Here is an 18,885-nt window from a genome sequence, read left to right as displayed (position 1 = left end):
GTAAGCATCCCTATTTAAACCAAGCCTTCTAATAATAAACACTTCATTAGCACTTTTGTTAAATACGGATGCACTGCAATGATCGTCTGCTCAAAACATACAGGAAATGTCAATTAGCAGACAAATTTGCTGTGTGTATTTCACCGCATATCCTCGATTAGAGTGCTTGAGATCCTGGGCATTTAGGCACACAGATTTGTCACGTTGCCTCCAATACATAATAATAATGCGGCTATCAGTGTCAGTTTGAGCCATATTGGTTGACACACTGAGAAGGGTATGCTAAGCTTAGCTGAGTGGCGTGTCACGGCAGGATATGAGGCAGTTAGCTAATGTGGTGTAAAAGGATTTAGAGGATTTGACCCTATCAGCGGAGATGGCACTCAGAAAGGCTCTGTTAATGACACTAAATGAGTCTGTGCCTGGAGCATGCTAATAATGGTGGAAATAAAGTCAGTTCATAATTTATATGGAGATTTTTTTTGTTGCTTTTTCCTTTTTGGCAAATGGTTAATTGCAAAAAGTGTGTCAACGTAGTGCATACTTTTAAAGGTGAAGTAACACCAAATGTTTCTGTGCCTTCTCTGAAACAATGAATTGTAATAAACTCAAATTGCCCTTCAAATGAGGTGTAATTTTTAGGTGAGCTGCTTTGTCATCACTTATTGCCTGTCTCACACTGCACTGTGCCATTATCTGATTTTTATGCATGTTTGTAACTCTCCTAAGGTGACAATAGAGATTTATAGCAAATATTTCCTCGCCATTTCTCCAAAGAAACTGTCTGATTGATAGAAACTATGACAGAGAAGAAGAAATGTCTGTTTCTGGTCTGGTGGTTGATTTCCAATTTGACTTTCAAATTTTATGAATAGGAAAGTGGTATAAAAAGCCATTAACTGCTAGGCTGACAATTCACATTAGCTTTCTCAATATGCAAACTGTGAATGACAAAAATTAAAGAGCAATGTTATTTTGACAATTGTTTTTTATGGAATGTGAGTACCTGACTAAAATTCAAATGAGGGAGTGATGGTTTTTATCTGGCCCGAACCCAAAACCTCCGTAGCAAACAGCAGTCTGCGTTTGTGCAGAGCGACTGTAAGTTAATACATTTTCAGGGAACTGTTGTTGTCCTGCAGAGCTGACTTTGTCTGAAAGTAATTAAGATTAAATGTACTGTGCTGAACATAAGATTACGTTTTAACAGTATTATTAGTTTTCCTTTCATCTGCTTCGGAGGTAGTCTCTAATATTAAGACATCCATATTTTATCCCAGTTTACCTCCAGTTTACAGCGTGATATCATAATATACTAACAGTATTTATTAAAAATGGCAATTAATTCAGTAGAAATGTACGTGTTTATTAGCTGTCTGCCAAAATGTACAAAGAATTATTCCAGTTATTAATTCACTCGACTGCACCAGCAGAGATAAGGAAGCAGCATGCTTTAAAAAGCTGAAATGTAATGTACTTACAGATGTATTTACAGATGCTCGGTGGGCTTGTTTACTATTCTTGTGGCTTAAAAAGTTAGCAGAAATTGAGTAATAATAATTACACTATTCAGCTATTAATAAATACATATCCACACAGGATAACAAGCCTAATACCTGTCACTATCACCTTTGCATGATATCCCTCCATTATAATTGTTCATGGTCCATGACGAGAAGCGCCATTCTTGCTGTCCTGCCAGGCAGGGCATTGGCACAGGTTGACTAGGAGGACAAGAAGTTGTAGCTGCCAACTCCTGCCGCCCACCGCCCACTGGTCAAATCCTCTTTTACTGGTTTCACTATGACACTCTGCCCGCCATCCTTGGCTCACCATGCAAAGCTAGGACAGGAGCTTCAACAGTCATGCCAGGGATACCCATTGGAGGTGGGAAGTGGAGAGAGAAGTGACAGTGGAGGAGGAGAGGGAAAGAGAAACAGATGGAATAAGAGAGAATGATACAAGCTGAAAGAAAGGGCTTTTACAGAGATTTGGCCATTGTGTATCACAATTTACCTGGAGGAGATACAGTGAGTCAGCCAGAGACAGCAGGTAGTGTTGTTAACTATAATTTTTTAAACTGCCTTAAGTGTGTAATATTATGTTTTGGATTTTTTTTTTATTATTATTATTAAAGGAAAGGCCACAAAATCAAATCTTCTCATGTCTGCATTTGTTTGTGGGTGCTCATGAAAGGAAATGTTTGTGCAATGACGATTGACCTTTTTTTTCTGAATGTGATTAGGCAGAAAAAGGAGATATTTGTTTGCTGGCAGCTGCAAAGACCCACATAAATGCAGAGGCGCTGTCAGCAGTTTTCTCCTACTGATAATCTATGCCCTGACCCACAAGCTACAGCGCGGCTTTGTTTAACATGTTGTGTTTCTATCCATTTCTAGCATTTTAACACAGATGTTCACTGTGGGAGACAGTGGGAAGCTGGCTCATTCACTGTACAGACAAAGAAATGCCTTCCAGCTACTCTGTTTTAGTCTGGTTCAGCACAGAAGTGGGCGTATTTGTGTGGCCATGCTGATATGGATGGTTGAGTTTGAGTGTTATGTGTTTTGTACAGTGCTGTATTAATCAGCTCTAAACCTTTTTCCTTCTGTCTTTTGTGTTGGGTTGTTTGTCTCTCTTTTTTAGGAAATATCTTTAAAAGAATCTCTCTTCTGGCCTGGAGGTCTTCTAGAGGGTTGGACCTCCTCGCCATCATGAAAGGCTTAGGGACCAACCGCAGCAGACACCTGTCTGATTCCTGCGACCCTTCTGCAGACCATTCAGAGGCCCTCTTTTCTCATAAGACCACCACACTTCCTCGCAGCCCTTATTTGCTGAGTCCCACAATGGACCACTATGGCACCATGGACCCCCACCTTTACTCTTCAGCCAACCCAAGCTCCCTTCCACCAGAATGCATGCTGCCCCTCAACAACCAGCTGTCCAACAGCAGCACCTTTCCTGGGATTCACTACAACTCCTATGACCAGTCTGATTTTTCTCCTCCTGGGGACAGTATCGGAGGAATAAGCACAGGGACCTTGGGGACCTCCATGTCCATGGGCATGGGGACGGGAATGGGCATGGGCATGGGCATGGCAGGGCTGAGCGCACGAACACCTATGATTACAAGTGGCTCAGCAACAATATCACATCATATGACCAAGAACCAGACCCCACCAAGTCTGCTTGAGTTTGATAAACAGTTACCTGGTGGCCGTGATGGATTCAGCACATTGCAGTTTCACCGAACATCTGCTGCTGCTGCTGCCAAGCAGCGTACAGACAGTCCTGGTCGTATTCGTTACATGCTGCACTCAGTGCAGAAGCTCTTTGCAAAGTCACAGTCCCTGGAGAGCCACAACATGAAAGGAAATGTTAACGGACGGTCGACCGGCAGTGGAGGAGGTTCGTCTAGTACGGAGGATGGAGGGAAGCACAATCGCAGAGCCAAAAGTAAAGATCGGGGTACAAAATCAGAAGCAACTGCCAAGCGACGGCCACGCTCCAACATGTCGGGCTACTGGAGCTCGGACGATCTGGACAGCAGCGATTTGAGCAGCTACCACAACACTATGGCCATGATGACTCTCGGGCGTCCATCTGGCCCCGACAGCCACGGGGGGCAGAACAGATACATCCACAGTGGCTACAACACTATCAGCTCATCTAAAAGCAGCAGTGACTTAAAGTATCAGGCACTTCCTGGGCCAGGGGGTGGAGGAGGTGGTGGATTAAGTGGACTAGGTGGATTAAGTGGACCAGGAGGTTTGATGATGAATGATAGTGACTATATGAAAGGAGGGTCATGGTCCACATTAACCATGGGTCAACCAAGACAGGTTATTCAGAAGGGCTCAGCTACTCTGGACAGGTCCATGCTCAAGTCCAAGTCCTGCCAACAAGAACTAACCTGCAACTACCTACAGGTTGGAAGAAGGGTGAGTAGCCCACAAAGTAGAGTGGATAAAAAATTATATTCTATCTATTTGTTGAGTGTTTACTGTATGTTTATATAAGCTATTACCATCAAGGGAAACACTTCAGTGCTTAGATAACAACATAGATCGTTAAAAACTGACTGAAGACTCATTTTGTTCACTTAATGGTGGCTATAGGGTGACTGGAGCAGCTCATTAAGTCGCAGCGGGGGTGCCAATGAAATCCCATGCCGGCGGATGCGGAGTGGTAGCTATGTGAAGGCAATGGGAGACATGGAAGACAGTGATGACTCTGAGGGAAGTCCCAAACCCTCACCAAAAACTGCTGCTCGGCGTCAGAGCTACCTCAGGGCTACCCAGCAGTCTCTGAGTGACCAGTTTCCCCCACGCAAGTAAGGGCACAAACTGAACTATGGTTTATTACACATTAGCATAAACAATAAGGGAGAAACCATTTACATACAAACAAGGATCAAAGAAGAAGAAGAAGAAGAAAGCGTATGGTTACTGTTCATGAGAACAACTAGAGACCATGTCTGTTTCTACAGTCATGATAAGCTGGGAAAAATACAACATGTTGTTTTTAATGCATGACTATAGTCAGAAGAAAAGTTACTGTTTGGCCCTTTAAAATGTATGTAGCCCCCCCCCCCAAAAAAAAAAAAAAAAATCTGCTGATTTTCAGAGAACGCCCAAAACACTTATTAGAACACACTGTTATAAATACTGATTGGCAAAAGCTCTTAACAATCAAACAACAGTAAAAAAAACAAAAAACTATGGATACATACTGAAGCCCAGCCTCAGAACAGACACACACACACAGGTGCACACGTGTACACACAGTCCACGCTGCGCTTACTCACGCATAGAAGTGGTGTCAGACTCCCTGCTGCTGTCCACATGTCACTCTTACTATCATACCTCAGCTGTGATTTACCTACATACTATTGGCCATAGAAAGCGTCACTAAGATAATACGCTATACAGTAGTGCAGTTTACACAATACGACACTGACTTTTGCTTGCGTTCAGCCAGTAAATCAGCACAAATCAGCCCAATCGCTTTGACTAAGTGGGACTGTGGCTCACTTGCCTCTGAGTGACATGGTTTCTGGAGCAAAGCATTGCACAATGTGTGATGCAAGCACAGTGGGACATTGCTAATTGACTGTGCCTTTTCATGCAAGGCCAGAAAATATAGTCATATTGTTTCATTTTTATCCACAGCGATGTTACACTAATCTAAGCCACAGCTGTCGTGCTTTCTAATGTATAATCAACTTTTCAAATATTGACTTGTTAGAGAAATGTATAGAATTTTAATACCCCACGATAACATCTTTTCCCCCAGATTATCATGCTTTGACAAACTTTAGTGTATTTTGGACTTGTTTTTGTCAGTGTCTATTACATTCATATACATACATGACACAAACCTTGATGCAATAATGTGTTGTATAGTTTCCTTTTGAGGTATCTTATGATTCTGGTTGGATCAGAGGCAGGTTGGGGGGGGGTTGTTGTTGATAATCATGGGCACAGCTTACCTACCGAACACACCGAGCAATTTAAAAATCTAGAATTACGCTTGAATGACTTACCCTAATACCCCCCTGCTAATTCCTGATCGTCCAACCCTACTTTCTTCCGTTCTGCGCCTACCTGATTGGCGTGAGCAGCAGAACCCTGGAATACACCTTTTTGCAAGGGGAGCTAGATGCCCTGTGGTCTCCACTCCACAGTGTGTCCTCTCTGCACCAGCTGGGCAGGTCAATGAGCAGGTTAGTGATAGGTCTGCAAGCCACTTCTCAGGGGCGCGGTGCAGAACACTTCAGATCGGATTGGTCTATGATCAGTGACTTTGCACTGCCCCCCTCAGATGTCTGAAAGTGGAAACTCCAAATGCAAAAATTCATGTCCTGCTGCCAACAACTGCTAACCTCCCGTAAGCTTGTAAATACCATCTGTCCAGTGCTTTTAGGTGGAAAGTAGCTTCAACACTATTCAAATTAGGGAATGAGGGGGACATCTGTGTCCATACACTTTGCCATGGCATTTTACTGCCATGTCACTATCACTGTGTGCCAACAAAGAACATGTATAACATACTATTTTTAGCTTAATAAAAACCTAAACATGTTTTGTCTTGGCACCATGATGGCATAGAACGCTGTGCACTGTACATGCCTCGCCTGACATCATTGGCTTTGCATGCTGGGATGCTAAAATGACTAATGCTAAAATTAGATGAAACAGAGATGAGATTTGGAGCATCAAAGTGGGAATTAAAGGGATGACTTCAATAATAAACTTGTCCTCCTTTTATCTCTCTTTCAATTTCTGGTTTTGCTGGTCACTCATTTTCTCCCTTGATCAACGTTTTCCCTTCTGGCTCTCTGTCATCGTGCATTAGCAACAGCATATCCTGTTTACAATCATTTTCTATCAGTTTTTCTACTTAGACTTCATATCCCTAAAGGATATCTTTTGGTTACTTCCCTTCCCAGCTGTCTTCCAGCTCTCAGAGAGTTCTCCAATAATCGCAGCCTAGACAACCTAGACTGTATTGGGAGTATAGGCTCATCTTTGCCACCATGGGACGACGATGACTTCAGCCAGGCTTGCAGTACCTTGGGCAGGCGCATGGGACAGGTCAGTGTTTTCCTAGAAGACTGACAGGGAAAATGTGGCGTCTCTTATCTTTCAGAGGTTAAAAAAATGTTTTCCATTTCTGTCTGTGTCTCATTTGCTTCCATTATCTTCCTAATGAGTTCCGAGTGCATTTGTTCTCAATCATAATTTACATCATTTGGCTCCTGGCAAACTTTCTACTCTCACATCACCAGTCAAAGACCCTTTTGTCTGCCTCGAGCTACACTCGTTTACTTAGTATAATTTACATTTTCACAGATACAGCCCGAACGGCTGTAATCAAACGAGCTCCCAGCGAACAAAGATTCCCTATTTTCTGACTGCATCTCACTGATAGTTTAAATTTCCAGTTCGTCCACTTACATAAGAACTATTAGCCTCCCAATGTCAAGGTCGGTGAGATGATGAACAACTGTGCAGCATGGCTCTGATCTTCCTCAGTGAAATGAGGCAGTGCAGGCTATTAGTACAGGATTTACAGCCAATCTCCGACAGCTCACTCACTGCATTACAACACATTCGCCCAGTATATCAATTTAGGGATTGAAATTAAATGCACAGTAGCTAGCCATGCAAATTCATTATGCATTATATTTTTAACTTAGTGATGGACTTTTTCCAGAGCAGAAAAATTCAAATTACCTGAAACATTTACATGATTGTGCCAATGTGTGCTGACACTCACCTTTAGAAAAGTCAGAGCAAAAGCTGAATTTGTATGAGCACTGAGTCACTACATGAAAAAAATCACATCTGTTGCCTTATTGTTTTTTTGTTTGTTTGTTTGTTTGTTTTTAGCATTATTGTTGTACAGTTTTACGTGAGGAAAAAAAATTAAATAACGGTGCAGATCACTAGAAGAAAAAATGACTTTAACGCATATAAATATAGCCTATAAAATAAATCAGTCTAATATATCATTATTGGACATCATAAAAATGCATTTATAGCAAATTCTACATACCTTTAACCATACAGAGCAGCTGCAGTGAACAAAATAACTACTGCTACATCAGTGCCAATCTTTGTTTTGTTTTTTTTCCTTCACTCTAGCTACGAGACCTAGAAAGGAGCCATCATTATGAAGACCGCAGCTCAGATTCTACATTTAGAGATTCCCGTTCCCATTCTCAGGACAACTCAGAGCCTCCAGACCTACCCATGCCAACGTGCTTCCGATCCCGCAGCCACAGCTACCTGAGAGCCATCCAGGCTGGCTGTTCCCAAGACGACGAAGTTGCATCCATTGACTCGGGCTGCTCTCCGCCTCCCATTGACACCACGGTTCGCACCTACAGCACCAGCACTGGTAAGTCCCAGACTGAAAAACTGATGGTAAATTGCAGATTTTTTATAAAACAATATAGGAAGAGTCATTGCCACAAATCACAGTAATGTGTTCCCAAACTGATAAAACCATTTTCTTTCGCTCCTTTTCAAGTATGACACAATCACATTAGCCCAAATTCTTTGCTTTGCTTTGTGTTTTCCATGGTAGTAGTTTGAATGTTCATTATAACCTTGGTCTTTGGCGGGCAACTGATCCTCCAGCATGCACACAGCGTTACATGCAGCTCAAATGCAGCCTTTTTTGCCCATGCTAGACGAACTTTCTGGACAATGGAAGACATGGAAAGAACAGTTTGGCTCTTACCTGAGAGCCACAGGCTTGGACAAAGAACCAAAGGAGAAACAACTTGCAATTTTTCTTCAGCGTTTTGGGACAGACAGACCACACATCCTACCCCCACGCACAGGTAACAATGTGAAACCAACCCCTTTTCCCCTTAAAATCATTCTATCCATTTACCACTTCATGAACTACAAAGAAAAATAAGTCAATAAAATGTTTATCAGTACAAATATAAAGTTGTCAAACTGCTGGACAGAGACTAGATTAAAATCATACTCTAAGTATACATTACTGTGTAACTTGTGATTACAGGACATGGTAGCACAAGAAGACAGTGAGCAGTTTGTTTGCTAACCTAACTTTTAATTTCACAGGAATGTTTTACTGGTTGTTGGCATCTCAGTGGCCCCTGACCATATTCCTAGGCTATTGGTTACTATTAAAAAACAAACAAAAAAACAAAAAAACATCCACTTTGTGGCGCTCTTCACACAGTGTGTAAGTTAGACAACATGCTGCCTTCAAGGTAATGAAACTTTTCAGTGCTACTTGGGGATTATTCTGTAGCTTCAGTCTACATATTTTAGCCAAGGATTTGTTTTTTGTTTTTTTAATTAAACGTGTTTACTTGTGCATAAACACAATAGGAAAAATTAGCTTGTCTGTTGTTTTGTTTTTCAAAAAATATTGCATTAAAAATTACAAAAATTAAAATTACATTTGAGAAATTAAATCCAATTTAATTTCTGATTATCAGAGTTTAGAGTGTAGACATCAGATAGAGTTGTTTTTTTTGTTGTATAAGAAGCAATCAGATATTTTTCTTAGAAAGGGTCTTTGTTGCAGTTATACTAATACTTAATTTACTTGTGCAAAATTTAAGGCATTATGAATATGGTTGTGTAAAGTATATTTAATGTCCAAAAGTGTCTAGAATTGCATTTTAGAGCAGTGGAACAGAATTAAAACTAACACTTTCATTGGCAGCAAGCCTGTGATCTTGCTTTTTCTAACTTTACAGTAAGAAAAAGAAAATTTCATTTTAGATCTAATTTTATTTCAGTTGTTGTTATCCTTACTGTATTTTTTATGTCTGAATTTTAAAAAAAAAAATAACATAAAATAAAATAATTTTTAAAAAGTTGTAGGACCTTGCCGATGCTATTATTAGCATTAAAAGAAAAGAAAAAGAAAAAAGCTTTTGGTCTTCTGACGGTGGTGATAGAATGTCCGAGGTGCTCCTGAAGGCATCAAGTAGAGCGACCACCACGCCTCCCTGGAGCTCAGAGAGACGCTCCGAACAAAAGGCAACAAAACCCGGCTTTTCGTTTCCACAGGCGTGACAGGTAGTGCGTGTCGACAGCTGTCATTGAAACAGTCTAAGTCTTTACTCAAGACACTTCGTGTTTTTTTTGACTGCGCTGTGAGAATAGGGTAAGTAAACTAACCGTTCTCAGCTTACTGTTTACACGTTATCATCAATTAAGCTCAAGTTTGGTGTCCCGGCTTTTTCGGTGACAGGATGACGGTTAGCTGTTGCCCACGGAAACGGACGTATGCTTTGTGGTGTTAGGACGATAACTGAGCATTCCAGTTGATAATTTGTGCTGGATAAATGCGGTGTTTCTGAGCATAAGTCTAAGTGGACGGCTAAATGTATTCACTTGTCTTCATTAAAATTGGCCTGCACAGGGGGATTATTTAAGGGCTGCCCCAATATTCGCCCAAATGTTGGTTTAGAGCCCTTTTCAGGTTACATTTAAGGTTCTGCAGTTTTGTAACTGTGAAAAATCTTTCAGTGTCCTGATGATGGTTTCCATGACAAGGGAGTGGTGGTCATGGTTACAGGCAGTGTTGTGTGTTTCTTGTGATGTTAATGAATTAAACTGTACATAATCCATACTTTGCTGATAAACCCAGCATCACAGTTCACCTCATGCTGTTTCTGAACCATAAGTGTCACTTGAACCAGTTGTTGTTACTGATCCAGTGTTTATATTGGTTTACGCTGAGCTGGAGCTGTCATCCACTATGTTCAGTCTTTCCAGTCTTTATTGAGAACGTGGTTGTGTTTGGATCCAACCTTATTGCCCTCAGCTTTTTTCCATCCTGGTTTATTAAAGAAGCATTTTGGGATGAAGATTAGTGTGTTCTTTAGTAAAGTTGTGTACCCTTTAACATGATGGATTATATGCTGGATTATAGCTGGTGTGCTGGTATCTTAAGGCTTTGATTTTTACCTTGTTGTGTGCTTAATTATTTAATTACTATTGCAATATTCTCCCTGAGAGGGAACTTTAACTCACTCAAGCTTCTAAAACTAATTGATCAAATGTTCCAAACCCGATGGTGGGAAATGCCCTTCAAACAGTGGTGGCTTTGTGGGAACTACCAAATAGTGAAAAGATATTGCTGTTTATCATGTAGCACATGTCCTATTTTTCTTTTCTCTCAGTTTGGGATTTATTCTTTAATCTTTAGTTAAAGTTTAATTAATTGGGATGGTTTTTAAAACTGATTTATATCCTCCTAAAACCTCAGCAATTCTTTTTTTGTCCTCTGTTAGGGATATGAGTCTAAGACCTCTACATTAAGCACCATGAATGCAATCTATACAAGTCCTACTTTACTGTCAAGATGACATCCTGGTCTTTCTATTGATCCTAATTTGTTCTCTGTCAATTAAATTTCAATCATACTGAAAACTGGTTGAAATATTTTTTTTGGATGAAACATGAAAACAGGACAATACTGACTGAGACCACCAAAGAGGTGGTCCTCAAGCTACGTCAAGCTGAAAATGGGCGACCAGGTTTAAATAAATAAATGTCAAAACACACAAACCACCTGTCAACGTTTATCTGTGAAGGTAGCATTAAAACCAAACATTAAAAACACCATCTTAAATCATTCTTCAGCATATCTGGGTTCACAGCATGACTCAGATAACCTATGCTCTAAATTTACTGGCTCCTAGTTATAGATCGAGACAGATTCTTCAAGTTTACGCACTCCAGAGTAATACTTGATCTTCATGCCTCAGATAAGGACGAAAAAAATAAAGCCTTCTGAAAGGTAATGTAACAAGGCTGCCTCACTCTGCTGAGGCAATGGAAAGACGATTTCCTTCACAGGCCAGTGTCTTGTGCAGCAGAGCCCTACTTTTTACAGAAATTCTTATCAATACAGTGGGGGAAATAATTATTTGATCCAGTACTGAATTTGTAAGTTAGCTCGCTTCCAAAGAAATGAACAGTCTCTAATTTTTATGGTAGTTTTATTTTTAAAGGAGAGAGACAGAATATCAACCAAAAATCCAGAAAAAACACATCAAATAAAAGTTACAAACTGACTTGCATGTCGTTGAATGAAACAAGTATTTGTTCACCTACAACGCAGCCACAATTCTGGCTCCCAAAATTTGTCTATATGCTCATGTGACAAACAAATTACAGTATATTATAGATACTACTAATCTCAACCTGTTTTGTGTACAAAGCACTTCTGTCAACAGAATCAATTTCTAACATTCCAACCTTTCCACCAAAGTGGGCAAGACCAAAGAGGTGTCAGAGTATGTCACGGGAACGCAAGACCATCAACAAGAATCTTGATGAGAACGTGACAACTGCTCGTGCGATTATTCAGAACTGGAAGAAATATAAAATCGGTCACAATCATGCAAAATTTTTCCTCGTAGGGTGAAGATGATTATGAGAAAGATGGTGGATCAGCCAAAAAACACATGAGAGGAGCTTATTAGTGATCTGAAGATAGTTAGGACCTCAGTCACCAAGAACACCATCACTAACGCACTAGACTACATAGGAATGTAGTACCATAAGTTTCTCCTGCTCAAGAAGTTTGACAGTGAACTTCTAACTTCTAAATAATTCAGTGAAAATTTGGCAGAAAGTGCTGTGGTCAGATGAAACTAAAATCAAGCTCTTTGGCACCAACTTGACCCGTCATGTTTGAAGGAAAAGAAATGCTGAGTGCAATCCAACGAACACCATCCCCACAGTCAAGCAGGGAGGTGGAAACATCGTTTAGAGCTGTTTTTCTCTTAAGGGTACAGGATAACTTCACCGCACTGTTGGTTGAGAAAACTACCATAACTAATAGAGACTGTTAACCTCATTGTAAGTGAGCAAACCCACAAATTGAGCAGCAGATGAAATAATTATTTCCCACACTGCTATTGTGTCTCAATTGAAGATGAATCTATTTTTTTTAACAACAACAACAATTGATGCAACATGTTGCTTTCAACCATAATGCTGAAATTATCTAAAAAAATCTAGATATCAAAACATTTTTTCAGCGACCTGCTTTTTTTCTCTCTCCTTTGTTAAACTTTTTACTCCAAAGACCAACTATATGTTTTTAATTCAGTGCATCCCTGTTGAAGGTTATTTTGGCAGCAGTTTTTGGCTTCATGTCTGTTTTGTAGCTCTTTTCTGCAGTTCTGAACAAAAGCTTAGGGTTAGAAAGAGCTGGCTGCACTTTTATTATACGATTTAAAATAAGATGTTTCTGTTTCCACAGCTGTGTATACCTGTGTGGCTGAAATCTTTAACCTAAGCAAGTGCAGGAGACAGTCTGATGAGAGAATGTGCTACTTGCTGTTCCTCTGTTGTTAATGCGTTTCTGCACTGCACTCTTTCTGATAGCAACAGGCTTTCTACATCTGTTTTCTATGCTATCATACAGTTGACTTTTTACACTTTGCTCATTAATCTGTATGAACAACAGTGGATTGTGTGGGTAAACTCTAGACTTGTTAAAAACCGGTTGGGTCACTCGTGTGGTTATGGATGCCATTGCTAATCTGTATGTGGAGGAATCTGCAGTCTCGTGGGAACACTGTGGCAGCGACGGTACTCAAAAAGACACGGGAAAAAATGTTTGACAGTTTGTCAAGTAGACACAAGGTTCGACACAAGGCCTTCCTACCACTGTCCATCTAAAATATACCGTCTTTGGAATTAATGTTATTTATTTGACAACATACTGATTGTATTTGAGTGTCCCGTTTGTTGTGCGCAGCTCTGCTGATTTATCTCCTGACTAATCTCAGAGGCAGATGTCAGTTATGACAGTTACGTGAGTAAAGCAGATTCAGCGGCATTAAGAGTTAAGAGGGTGAATTCTGGTCAGATGACGAAAGCGTGATGTGACACTTGGAGATCTGCGGGGCAGGTGTCCAAACACAGACATGCACACTATCTATGCCCTCTAACACCTCGTCACGGTGACAGTTACCCCGCACACTGGGATGCATTAGTATTGCCAGCGCACCACATCACACGCTGTGCTCTGCCTAGTGTCTAACTCGCGTTAGAAAAAGGAGAGGAAATGGGGACTTTTCAGCTGTATCAGCGAGGATGTTGGTCATTCTTGGTGGATAGTGACGTGCATAGCTATGATGAATGTTAAAGTGAACGTTTCTTGAATGACATTTGTTTGACAGTGTTTGTGTGGAAAGATGCCAAACACTTTACAGTTTTTGTTTTGTGAGCTTTTAGGCTAGCTCAGAGTTGGTGCCTTCCATCTTTGAAATGTGTGTTTCAATGCATCAACTATCAATGCATCAGGTCAACAAGAAGAACCGTTACAAGTTTTTAAGGCTGATGCGGAAACTCGGATCTGATATTTGTTAAGCTCTACAAATGGCTGATTATGCAAAAGTCAGCAAATAATTGTGCTGAATAATCGTGTTCTCAATATTGACCGTTATGACTATTCAGGCTTTCGCCATATTGGCAACACCAGTGGATCCTTTATTGGCAGTTTATGTTTCCTATTAGGAAAGGGTGTGTGAAAGGGTGTGCATGTTCGCACTCCTGTCTGTGAAAGGAAGAAGACACGCTCTATGTCTGGAGGTGGGCCAGTTTAGGTGTGGACTGGGTATCATCTCCGCGGTTTATTAATGCTGTCATTGTTCAGGCTTCTCTGGAATGTCATCTTGAGTGCATCGCTGTTTAGTGTCACAGCGGGGACAAAGGGCAGCAGTCACAAGCGAGACTTCTTGGCTGTTGACAGGTATTAGTCTGTCAGTAGGAATGATTGTATTTTTGATTTTTCCAGACGTTTATCTTCACAGTCCTGAATTACTCCATACAGACTTTTTTTTGTGCTATTAAATAAAGTAACAGCACTTTTTTTAGATTGGAAAAAGAACTCCCTGTATTCATACATCTTGGACTGCCAGAAGGACCTTAGATCTAGTGACGGTCCAGTACTTCAGGCTGGTAACTGACAGCAAATTGACAAAATTGACTCGCACTTTATCAGATTAAACTGACTCAATAATATGTACGAGGTCAGATGAGCTGTGAGTGTGTGTATGTGAGTGTTTGGAGGTAAAGATAAGGAGCAGATTGAACAAATGACCCTTTTGTTAGTGATTCAAAGCAGCTCACGTGTTTGCTGCAGGGCTTTTTAAAAACCCTTCTTGGAATTTTTACCGCAGCTTTCAGTGAAACCTGATGAAGCATAAAAAATGTTGAATGAAGTTCACCAGAAGCTGTTGTGTTGTTTCTTCTAATCTAAAATGTAAAATTTAGCACGTGACTATAGGAATCTGTGATCATGTCCTGCTGTTGTGCCACATTTTACACTTTGATTAAGTGGTAGTGAAGCTAAGCCTGACTATAATGTTAAATAGGCCAAGTTTAAATTTATATTAAGGCGTTTCACATCATCAGTGTGCTTTTTTTCCCCCATATGAAAAAACAAAATAAAAATCACAATGCATTTTTAATGATGTAACAAATCTGATGCCAATTAAAACTCATATATGCAAATATTCACTTTATTTTATTTGATTTTATCAGAAAGTAAAATAAAGTAAACAGTCTCATTTTTTTAAAAACTTGGAATTTTCTGGCAATTATTTCATGGTTCAGGCTTTAAAAGGTAAGTTTCTTCTCTCAGCTTCAAAGGGTTGGGCTCTTCTCAGTGCTAACTCTCTTCCATGGTTTTTTTTACTCATTCCTCTTTTTTTCCTCATGTGATGTCAAATAAATCATCTATTTGAGGGATTATACAGCAACCAAAGGGTTTACAGTGCTACAGTAACATTCCCTGTTTAGATTAGACATTTTTAGTAGTACTCCATCGCACTCTGCCATTAATGTGTGTGTAGCATGAGGGGAATAGTGGTCTCTTCTACAGAGTCCTTGTGTTTAAACTAACTATAGAAGCCTGTAAGTGTGTTTACATGATCTTAATGGGAATCTGTAGCCTGACTGAACATCTATATAGCTTGTGATTGATGACTGGATTATACACAGCTCCAGAATGGCCAAATGTTCTATTCTTAAAAAGATTTATATCACAAATTCTTCCTCTGATTTTACTAATATAGATCAGAGGGAAATGAAAGCTATAAAGAAAACTGAATGAATGGCCATGCTAGCATGGAATCATTGTGGTCTAAAAGGCAGAGGGCAGACGTTGGTATGAGCTGGAAAATCTGCTTTTTATATTGCGTGATGGTCTCATGTTGTGTGGATTTCATGTAAACTAACACAAACTGTTACCAGTATAAGGAGCTTGGCTTGAGAATTTTAACCCCTGTATATGGTACCCTGCCATGTGACCATGAAACTGGAGCATTGCGACGCGGTGGAGTATTAACACACAGCTAGCATATTTGTTTTGTTGGTGCAGCATTGAACATGTCAAAGCGTACAGACGCCAGCCCCTTTCAGATGAGCGCTTCTTTCCATTGATCTGATGGCATCTGAACGCATCGGGCTAGATGAGCGTCTGACTGGGCACTCTGGTTACTTTTCGCCACAGCGATCTAACTCGCTCAGTCAGAGTGCGAGGTGCGGAGGGAGCTACTGCATCACATGCAGCACACACACGCTTACATTGATTTAGTTACTGAGATCGATATTAACATATATATTAACATATATAGTTACACTTAATGAGTTAATGCTTACAGATTTCATTAATATAGGTGCAAAAAGTATTTTCTCACGAGTGCAATGGTGCTCTCCACCACTGTCACTGATCTATCTGACAGAACATTAAAAGTGACCTGTGTCAGAGTCACTGCAAAAAGCTTATGTATCCCATGTTGGAAAAGCCCAGCTGCTTGCTTTTTTTTGTGTCTTGCCAAATTGGCATTTATTACTCAACATGCTGTAACAACAAGCATAAATGCACTATTAAAGGTGGTGGAAAGAGAGAATATTTTACTTGTAAAGGTGTTGTAAAAATGTTAATTGCATGTTATCTCTTACTACACAGATTTTATTTAAGTGGTTTTTCTCCCTCCTTTGTGTATACATTCTCTCCGCGTTATCTTTTATGACTGGAGGGCATTTTTGGACTGTCATTAGTGAGCACTGCAGATAAATCTATCTCCCTCAGCTGTTGTACCATATTTGGCTTTGAGTGTCAAGTGGCCAGCAATTGGTTTACTGATTTCATCACCTGTCTTGTGATTGAGTCTTTGAAGCACACGGGGTGTGTGTGATTTAATTTAGCAACCTTTATGGGATGATAAGTTTGTTCAATTTTCTGCCTGATTAGATTTTCCACTTTATGGGATGCTTCCCCAGATCAGCTGGAGCTCCAGCTTTCATGCAACAGCGTCTCTGTGTGTTTATGTGCAGCTGAAGAGTTTTGCTTTGGACATGTTGAGAAAAGTGGTTAGCGAGTTCTTAGAACGACCCTGATAAACAAATGGGTAATGCAGTAAGCTGTTTGCAGTTCTACTTGTGCATTTTATTATCATTGATTCTTCCTTGTTTTGTGTTCACAATCCCTAGAAGTCACTGGCCAGTTCACTAAAACTCTTATTTATAATCCTTCTCTTCTAATTTCTCCCTCTCTGCTCTTTTGTCCTTCAGTCTCCACGTGCATAACCACCTGTAAGAAAGCAGCTCCTCCACCAGTGCCACCCCGTACAACCTCCAAGCCCTACATCTCAGTGACCGTGCAGAGCAGCACAGAATCGGCCCAGGACAACTACTTGGACCAGCAGGACAGGAGGTCAGAGGTCAACAGCCAATCTAGCCACGCTCAAAGCAATTCTTCTGACAGCCTTGACAGCACCCGTGCCAACAGCCTGGCCCGGGGCATTCCCCGCCCTCCGCACATCATCCCCACTCCTATTGCTACCCCGAGAGAACCAATTGCCCCCGCCACTGCAAATGCTTCCACTGAGACAAGTGACTCTGTAGTCCAGCACGAACCCCTAAAATCGGGATTTAATAAAGGAAATCTTGCAGCAGAGGAGCCCCTAGTAGTCCCGGTGCCCAGGCGGAAACTTTCCTCCATTGGCATACAGGTACGACAGGGGTGGCTGTACCACTGTTGCACAGTTGTGTAGAAATCAGACGTTAACTACACATCTAACACAGAGCGTGCCAATAGTCACATGGTTGACTGAAGTGTAACTCGTTTTGCCTGCTGAGCTTGAATCCAGGAAAAAGATAATTTTGTTCATGATCTCTAAGTGTTTCCCATCAAACCTAAAAGGAAGTTAAAGGTCTCATTACTGTGACTCTCGCTCTTTCATTACACCTGGCGAGAGCAATCTTTTTTTTTTTTTTCTTCTTCTTCTGTGGTATTGAAGCCAAACCACATATTTTTGCTTCACCCTCTTCTCACTTTCTGTTCTGAAGCGGAAGTATTTTATCCATTTTCCAGATCCGGCTCTCAATGACTTGTTTAGAACAACCTTTGGTTTCGGCATTGTATTGAAACCAAGCATAAATTATACAGTTTTTTTTCTTTTCCGTTTTTCCACTAATGTTTTGTTTTGTCACTCTGGAATGCCAGCTAGTAGCCATTGCTCGGTGCCATATTAATTGATTCGTGATTGTAGTTTTGACAATACTTTGACTATATTTTTGTTTGTGTCATTGTTCCTTACTTTTCAGGTGGACTGTATTCAGGAAGTTGCACGAGAAGAGACCCCTCCCCTGACCAGATTTCAATCAATTGGAGTACAGGTGGAGGACGGGTGGCAGTAAGTCCTCTTCCTGTCCTTTTAACAACGTGAGGAATTTATATTATAGCCACACATACTCCTCTGACCGTTCTTTCCCTTTCCAGGAGCTTTGTAGATGTTAAAATACCCTCATTGTCTTTGTGTGTTGTGTTTTCAACATTGAACCATATTCCTTTAATGAATATTAACTACTCAAAGATCCCCTCTGGGCATGTTCAAATAAACAAAAATATTAATCATGTGTAATGTATGGGGGGGGGGGGGGGAGAGAATTAATTACTCGCCTAGAAATTCTTAAAAGCCTCCTACATTGAATTCAAATTGTCAAATATGAAGCGATTTTTTTGTCTTAATTGAAAAGTTTAACTGCTGGTTGTAAGGCTCCTCATTCATTACTTTCTGTGAGTGATAGTTGTGCAGCAGACCAAAATTATGTTAGTTTGCTAAAGTCTGTCTTTTGAACTCAACTTGTAGCAAGTAAATGTGAAAATAGTCTTGAAGTGTTGCACTGTGAACATGCATAATGCAGTTAAATGTGAAATGTGCACACAATTTAAACTTGCCACAGGGTGATGACTCACACTGTTTCTACAGATTATATTCAAGTGCTGCAGACAGTCTGGAAAGTGCAGATTGAGTGTTTTACGCATTTATTAGGCGTGTATACAATCAGGTAT

The 18,885-nt window shown here is 40.5% G+C and overlaps 1 protein-coding gene across 8 annotated transcripts in view; it reads left to right on the top strand.

Moving 5' to 3' along the window:
• The window catches only part of dlgap4b (discs, large (Drosophila) homolog-associated protein 4b), a 131,091-nt gene that overhangs the window by 102,218 nt on the left and 9,988 nt on the right, over positions 1–18,885 (top strand). For 4 of the 8 annotated variants that reach the window (XM_006784493.2, XM_006784494.2, XM_006784495.2 and 1 more), the window contains exons 4-11: positions 2,647–3,941; positions 4,119–4,333; positions 5,624–5,725; positions 6,452–6,596; positions 7,650–7,905; positions 8,201–8,353; positions 17,103–17,542; positions 18,138–18,226. In XM_006784493.2, the coding sequence (XP_006784556.1) occupies positions 2,715–3,941; positions 4,119–4,333; positions 5,624–5,725; positions 6,452–6,596; positions 7,650–7,905; positions 8,201–8,353; positions 17,103–17,542; positions 18,138–18,226 (2,627 nt within the window). In that variant the 5' untranslated portion in view covers positions 2,647–2,714. The remainder of the gene's footprint in view (positions 1–2,646; positions 3,942–4,118; positions 4,334–5,623; positions 5,726–6,451; positions 6,597–7,649; positions 7,906–8,200; positions 8,354–17,102; positions 17,543–18,137; positions 18,227–18,885) is intronic. The other 4 variants (XM_006784497.2, XM_087840635.1, XM_006784496.2 and 1 more) reach the window with 3 other exon arrangements.

Source organism: Neolamprologus brichardi, chromosome 5 (assembly GCF_056152115.1).
Source record: "Neolamprologus brichardi isolate AB-2024 chromosome 5, ASM5615211v1, whole genome shotgun sequence".
NCBI classification, from domain to species: Eukaryota; Metazoa; Chordata; class Actinopteri; order Cichliformes; family Cichlidae; genus Neolamprologus; species Neolamprologus brichardi.
This window is presented reverse-complemented; position numbering and strand designations above follow the sequence as displayed.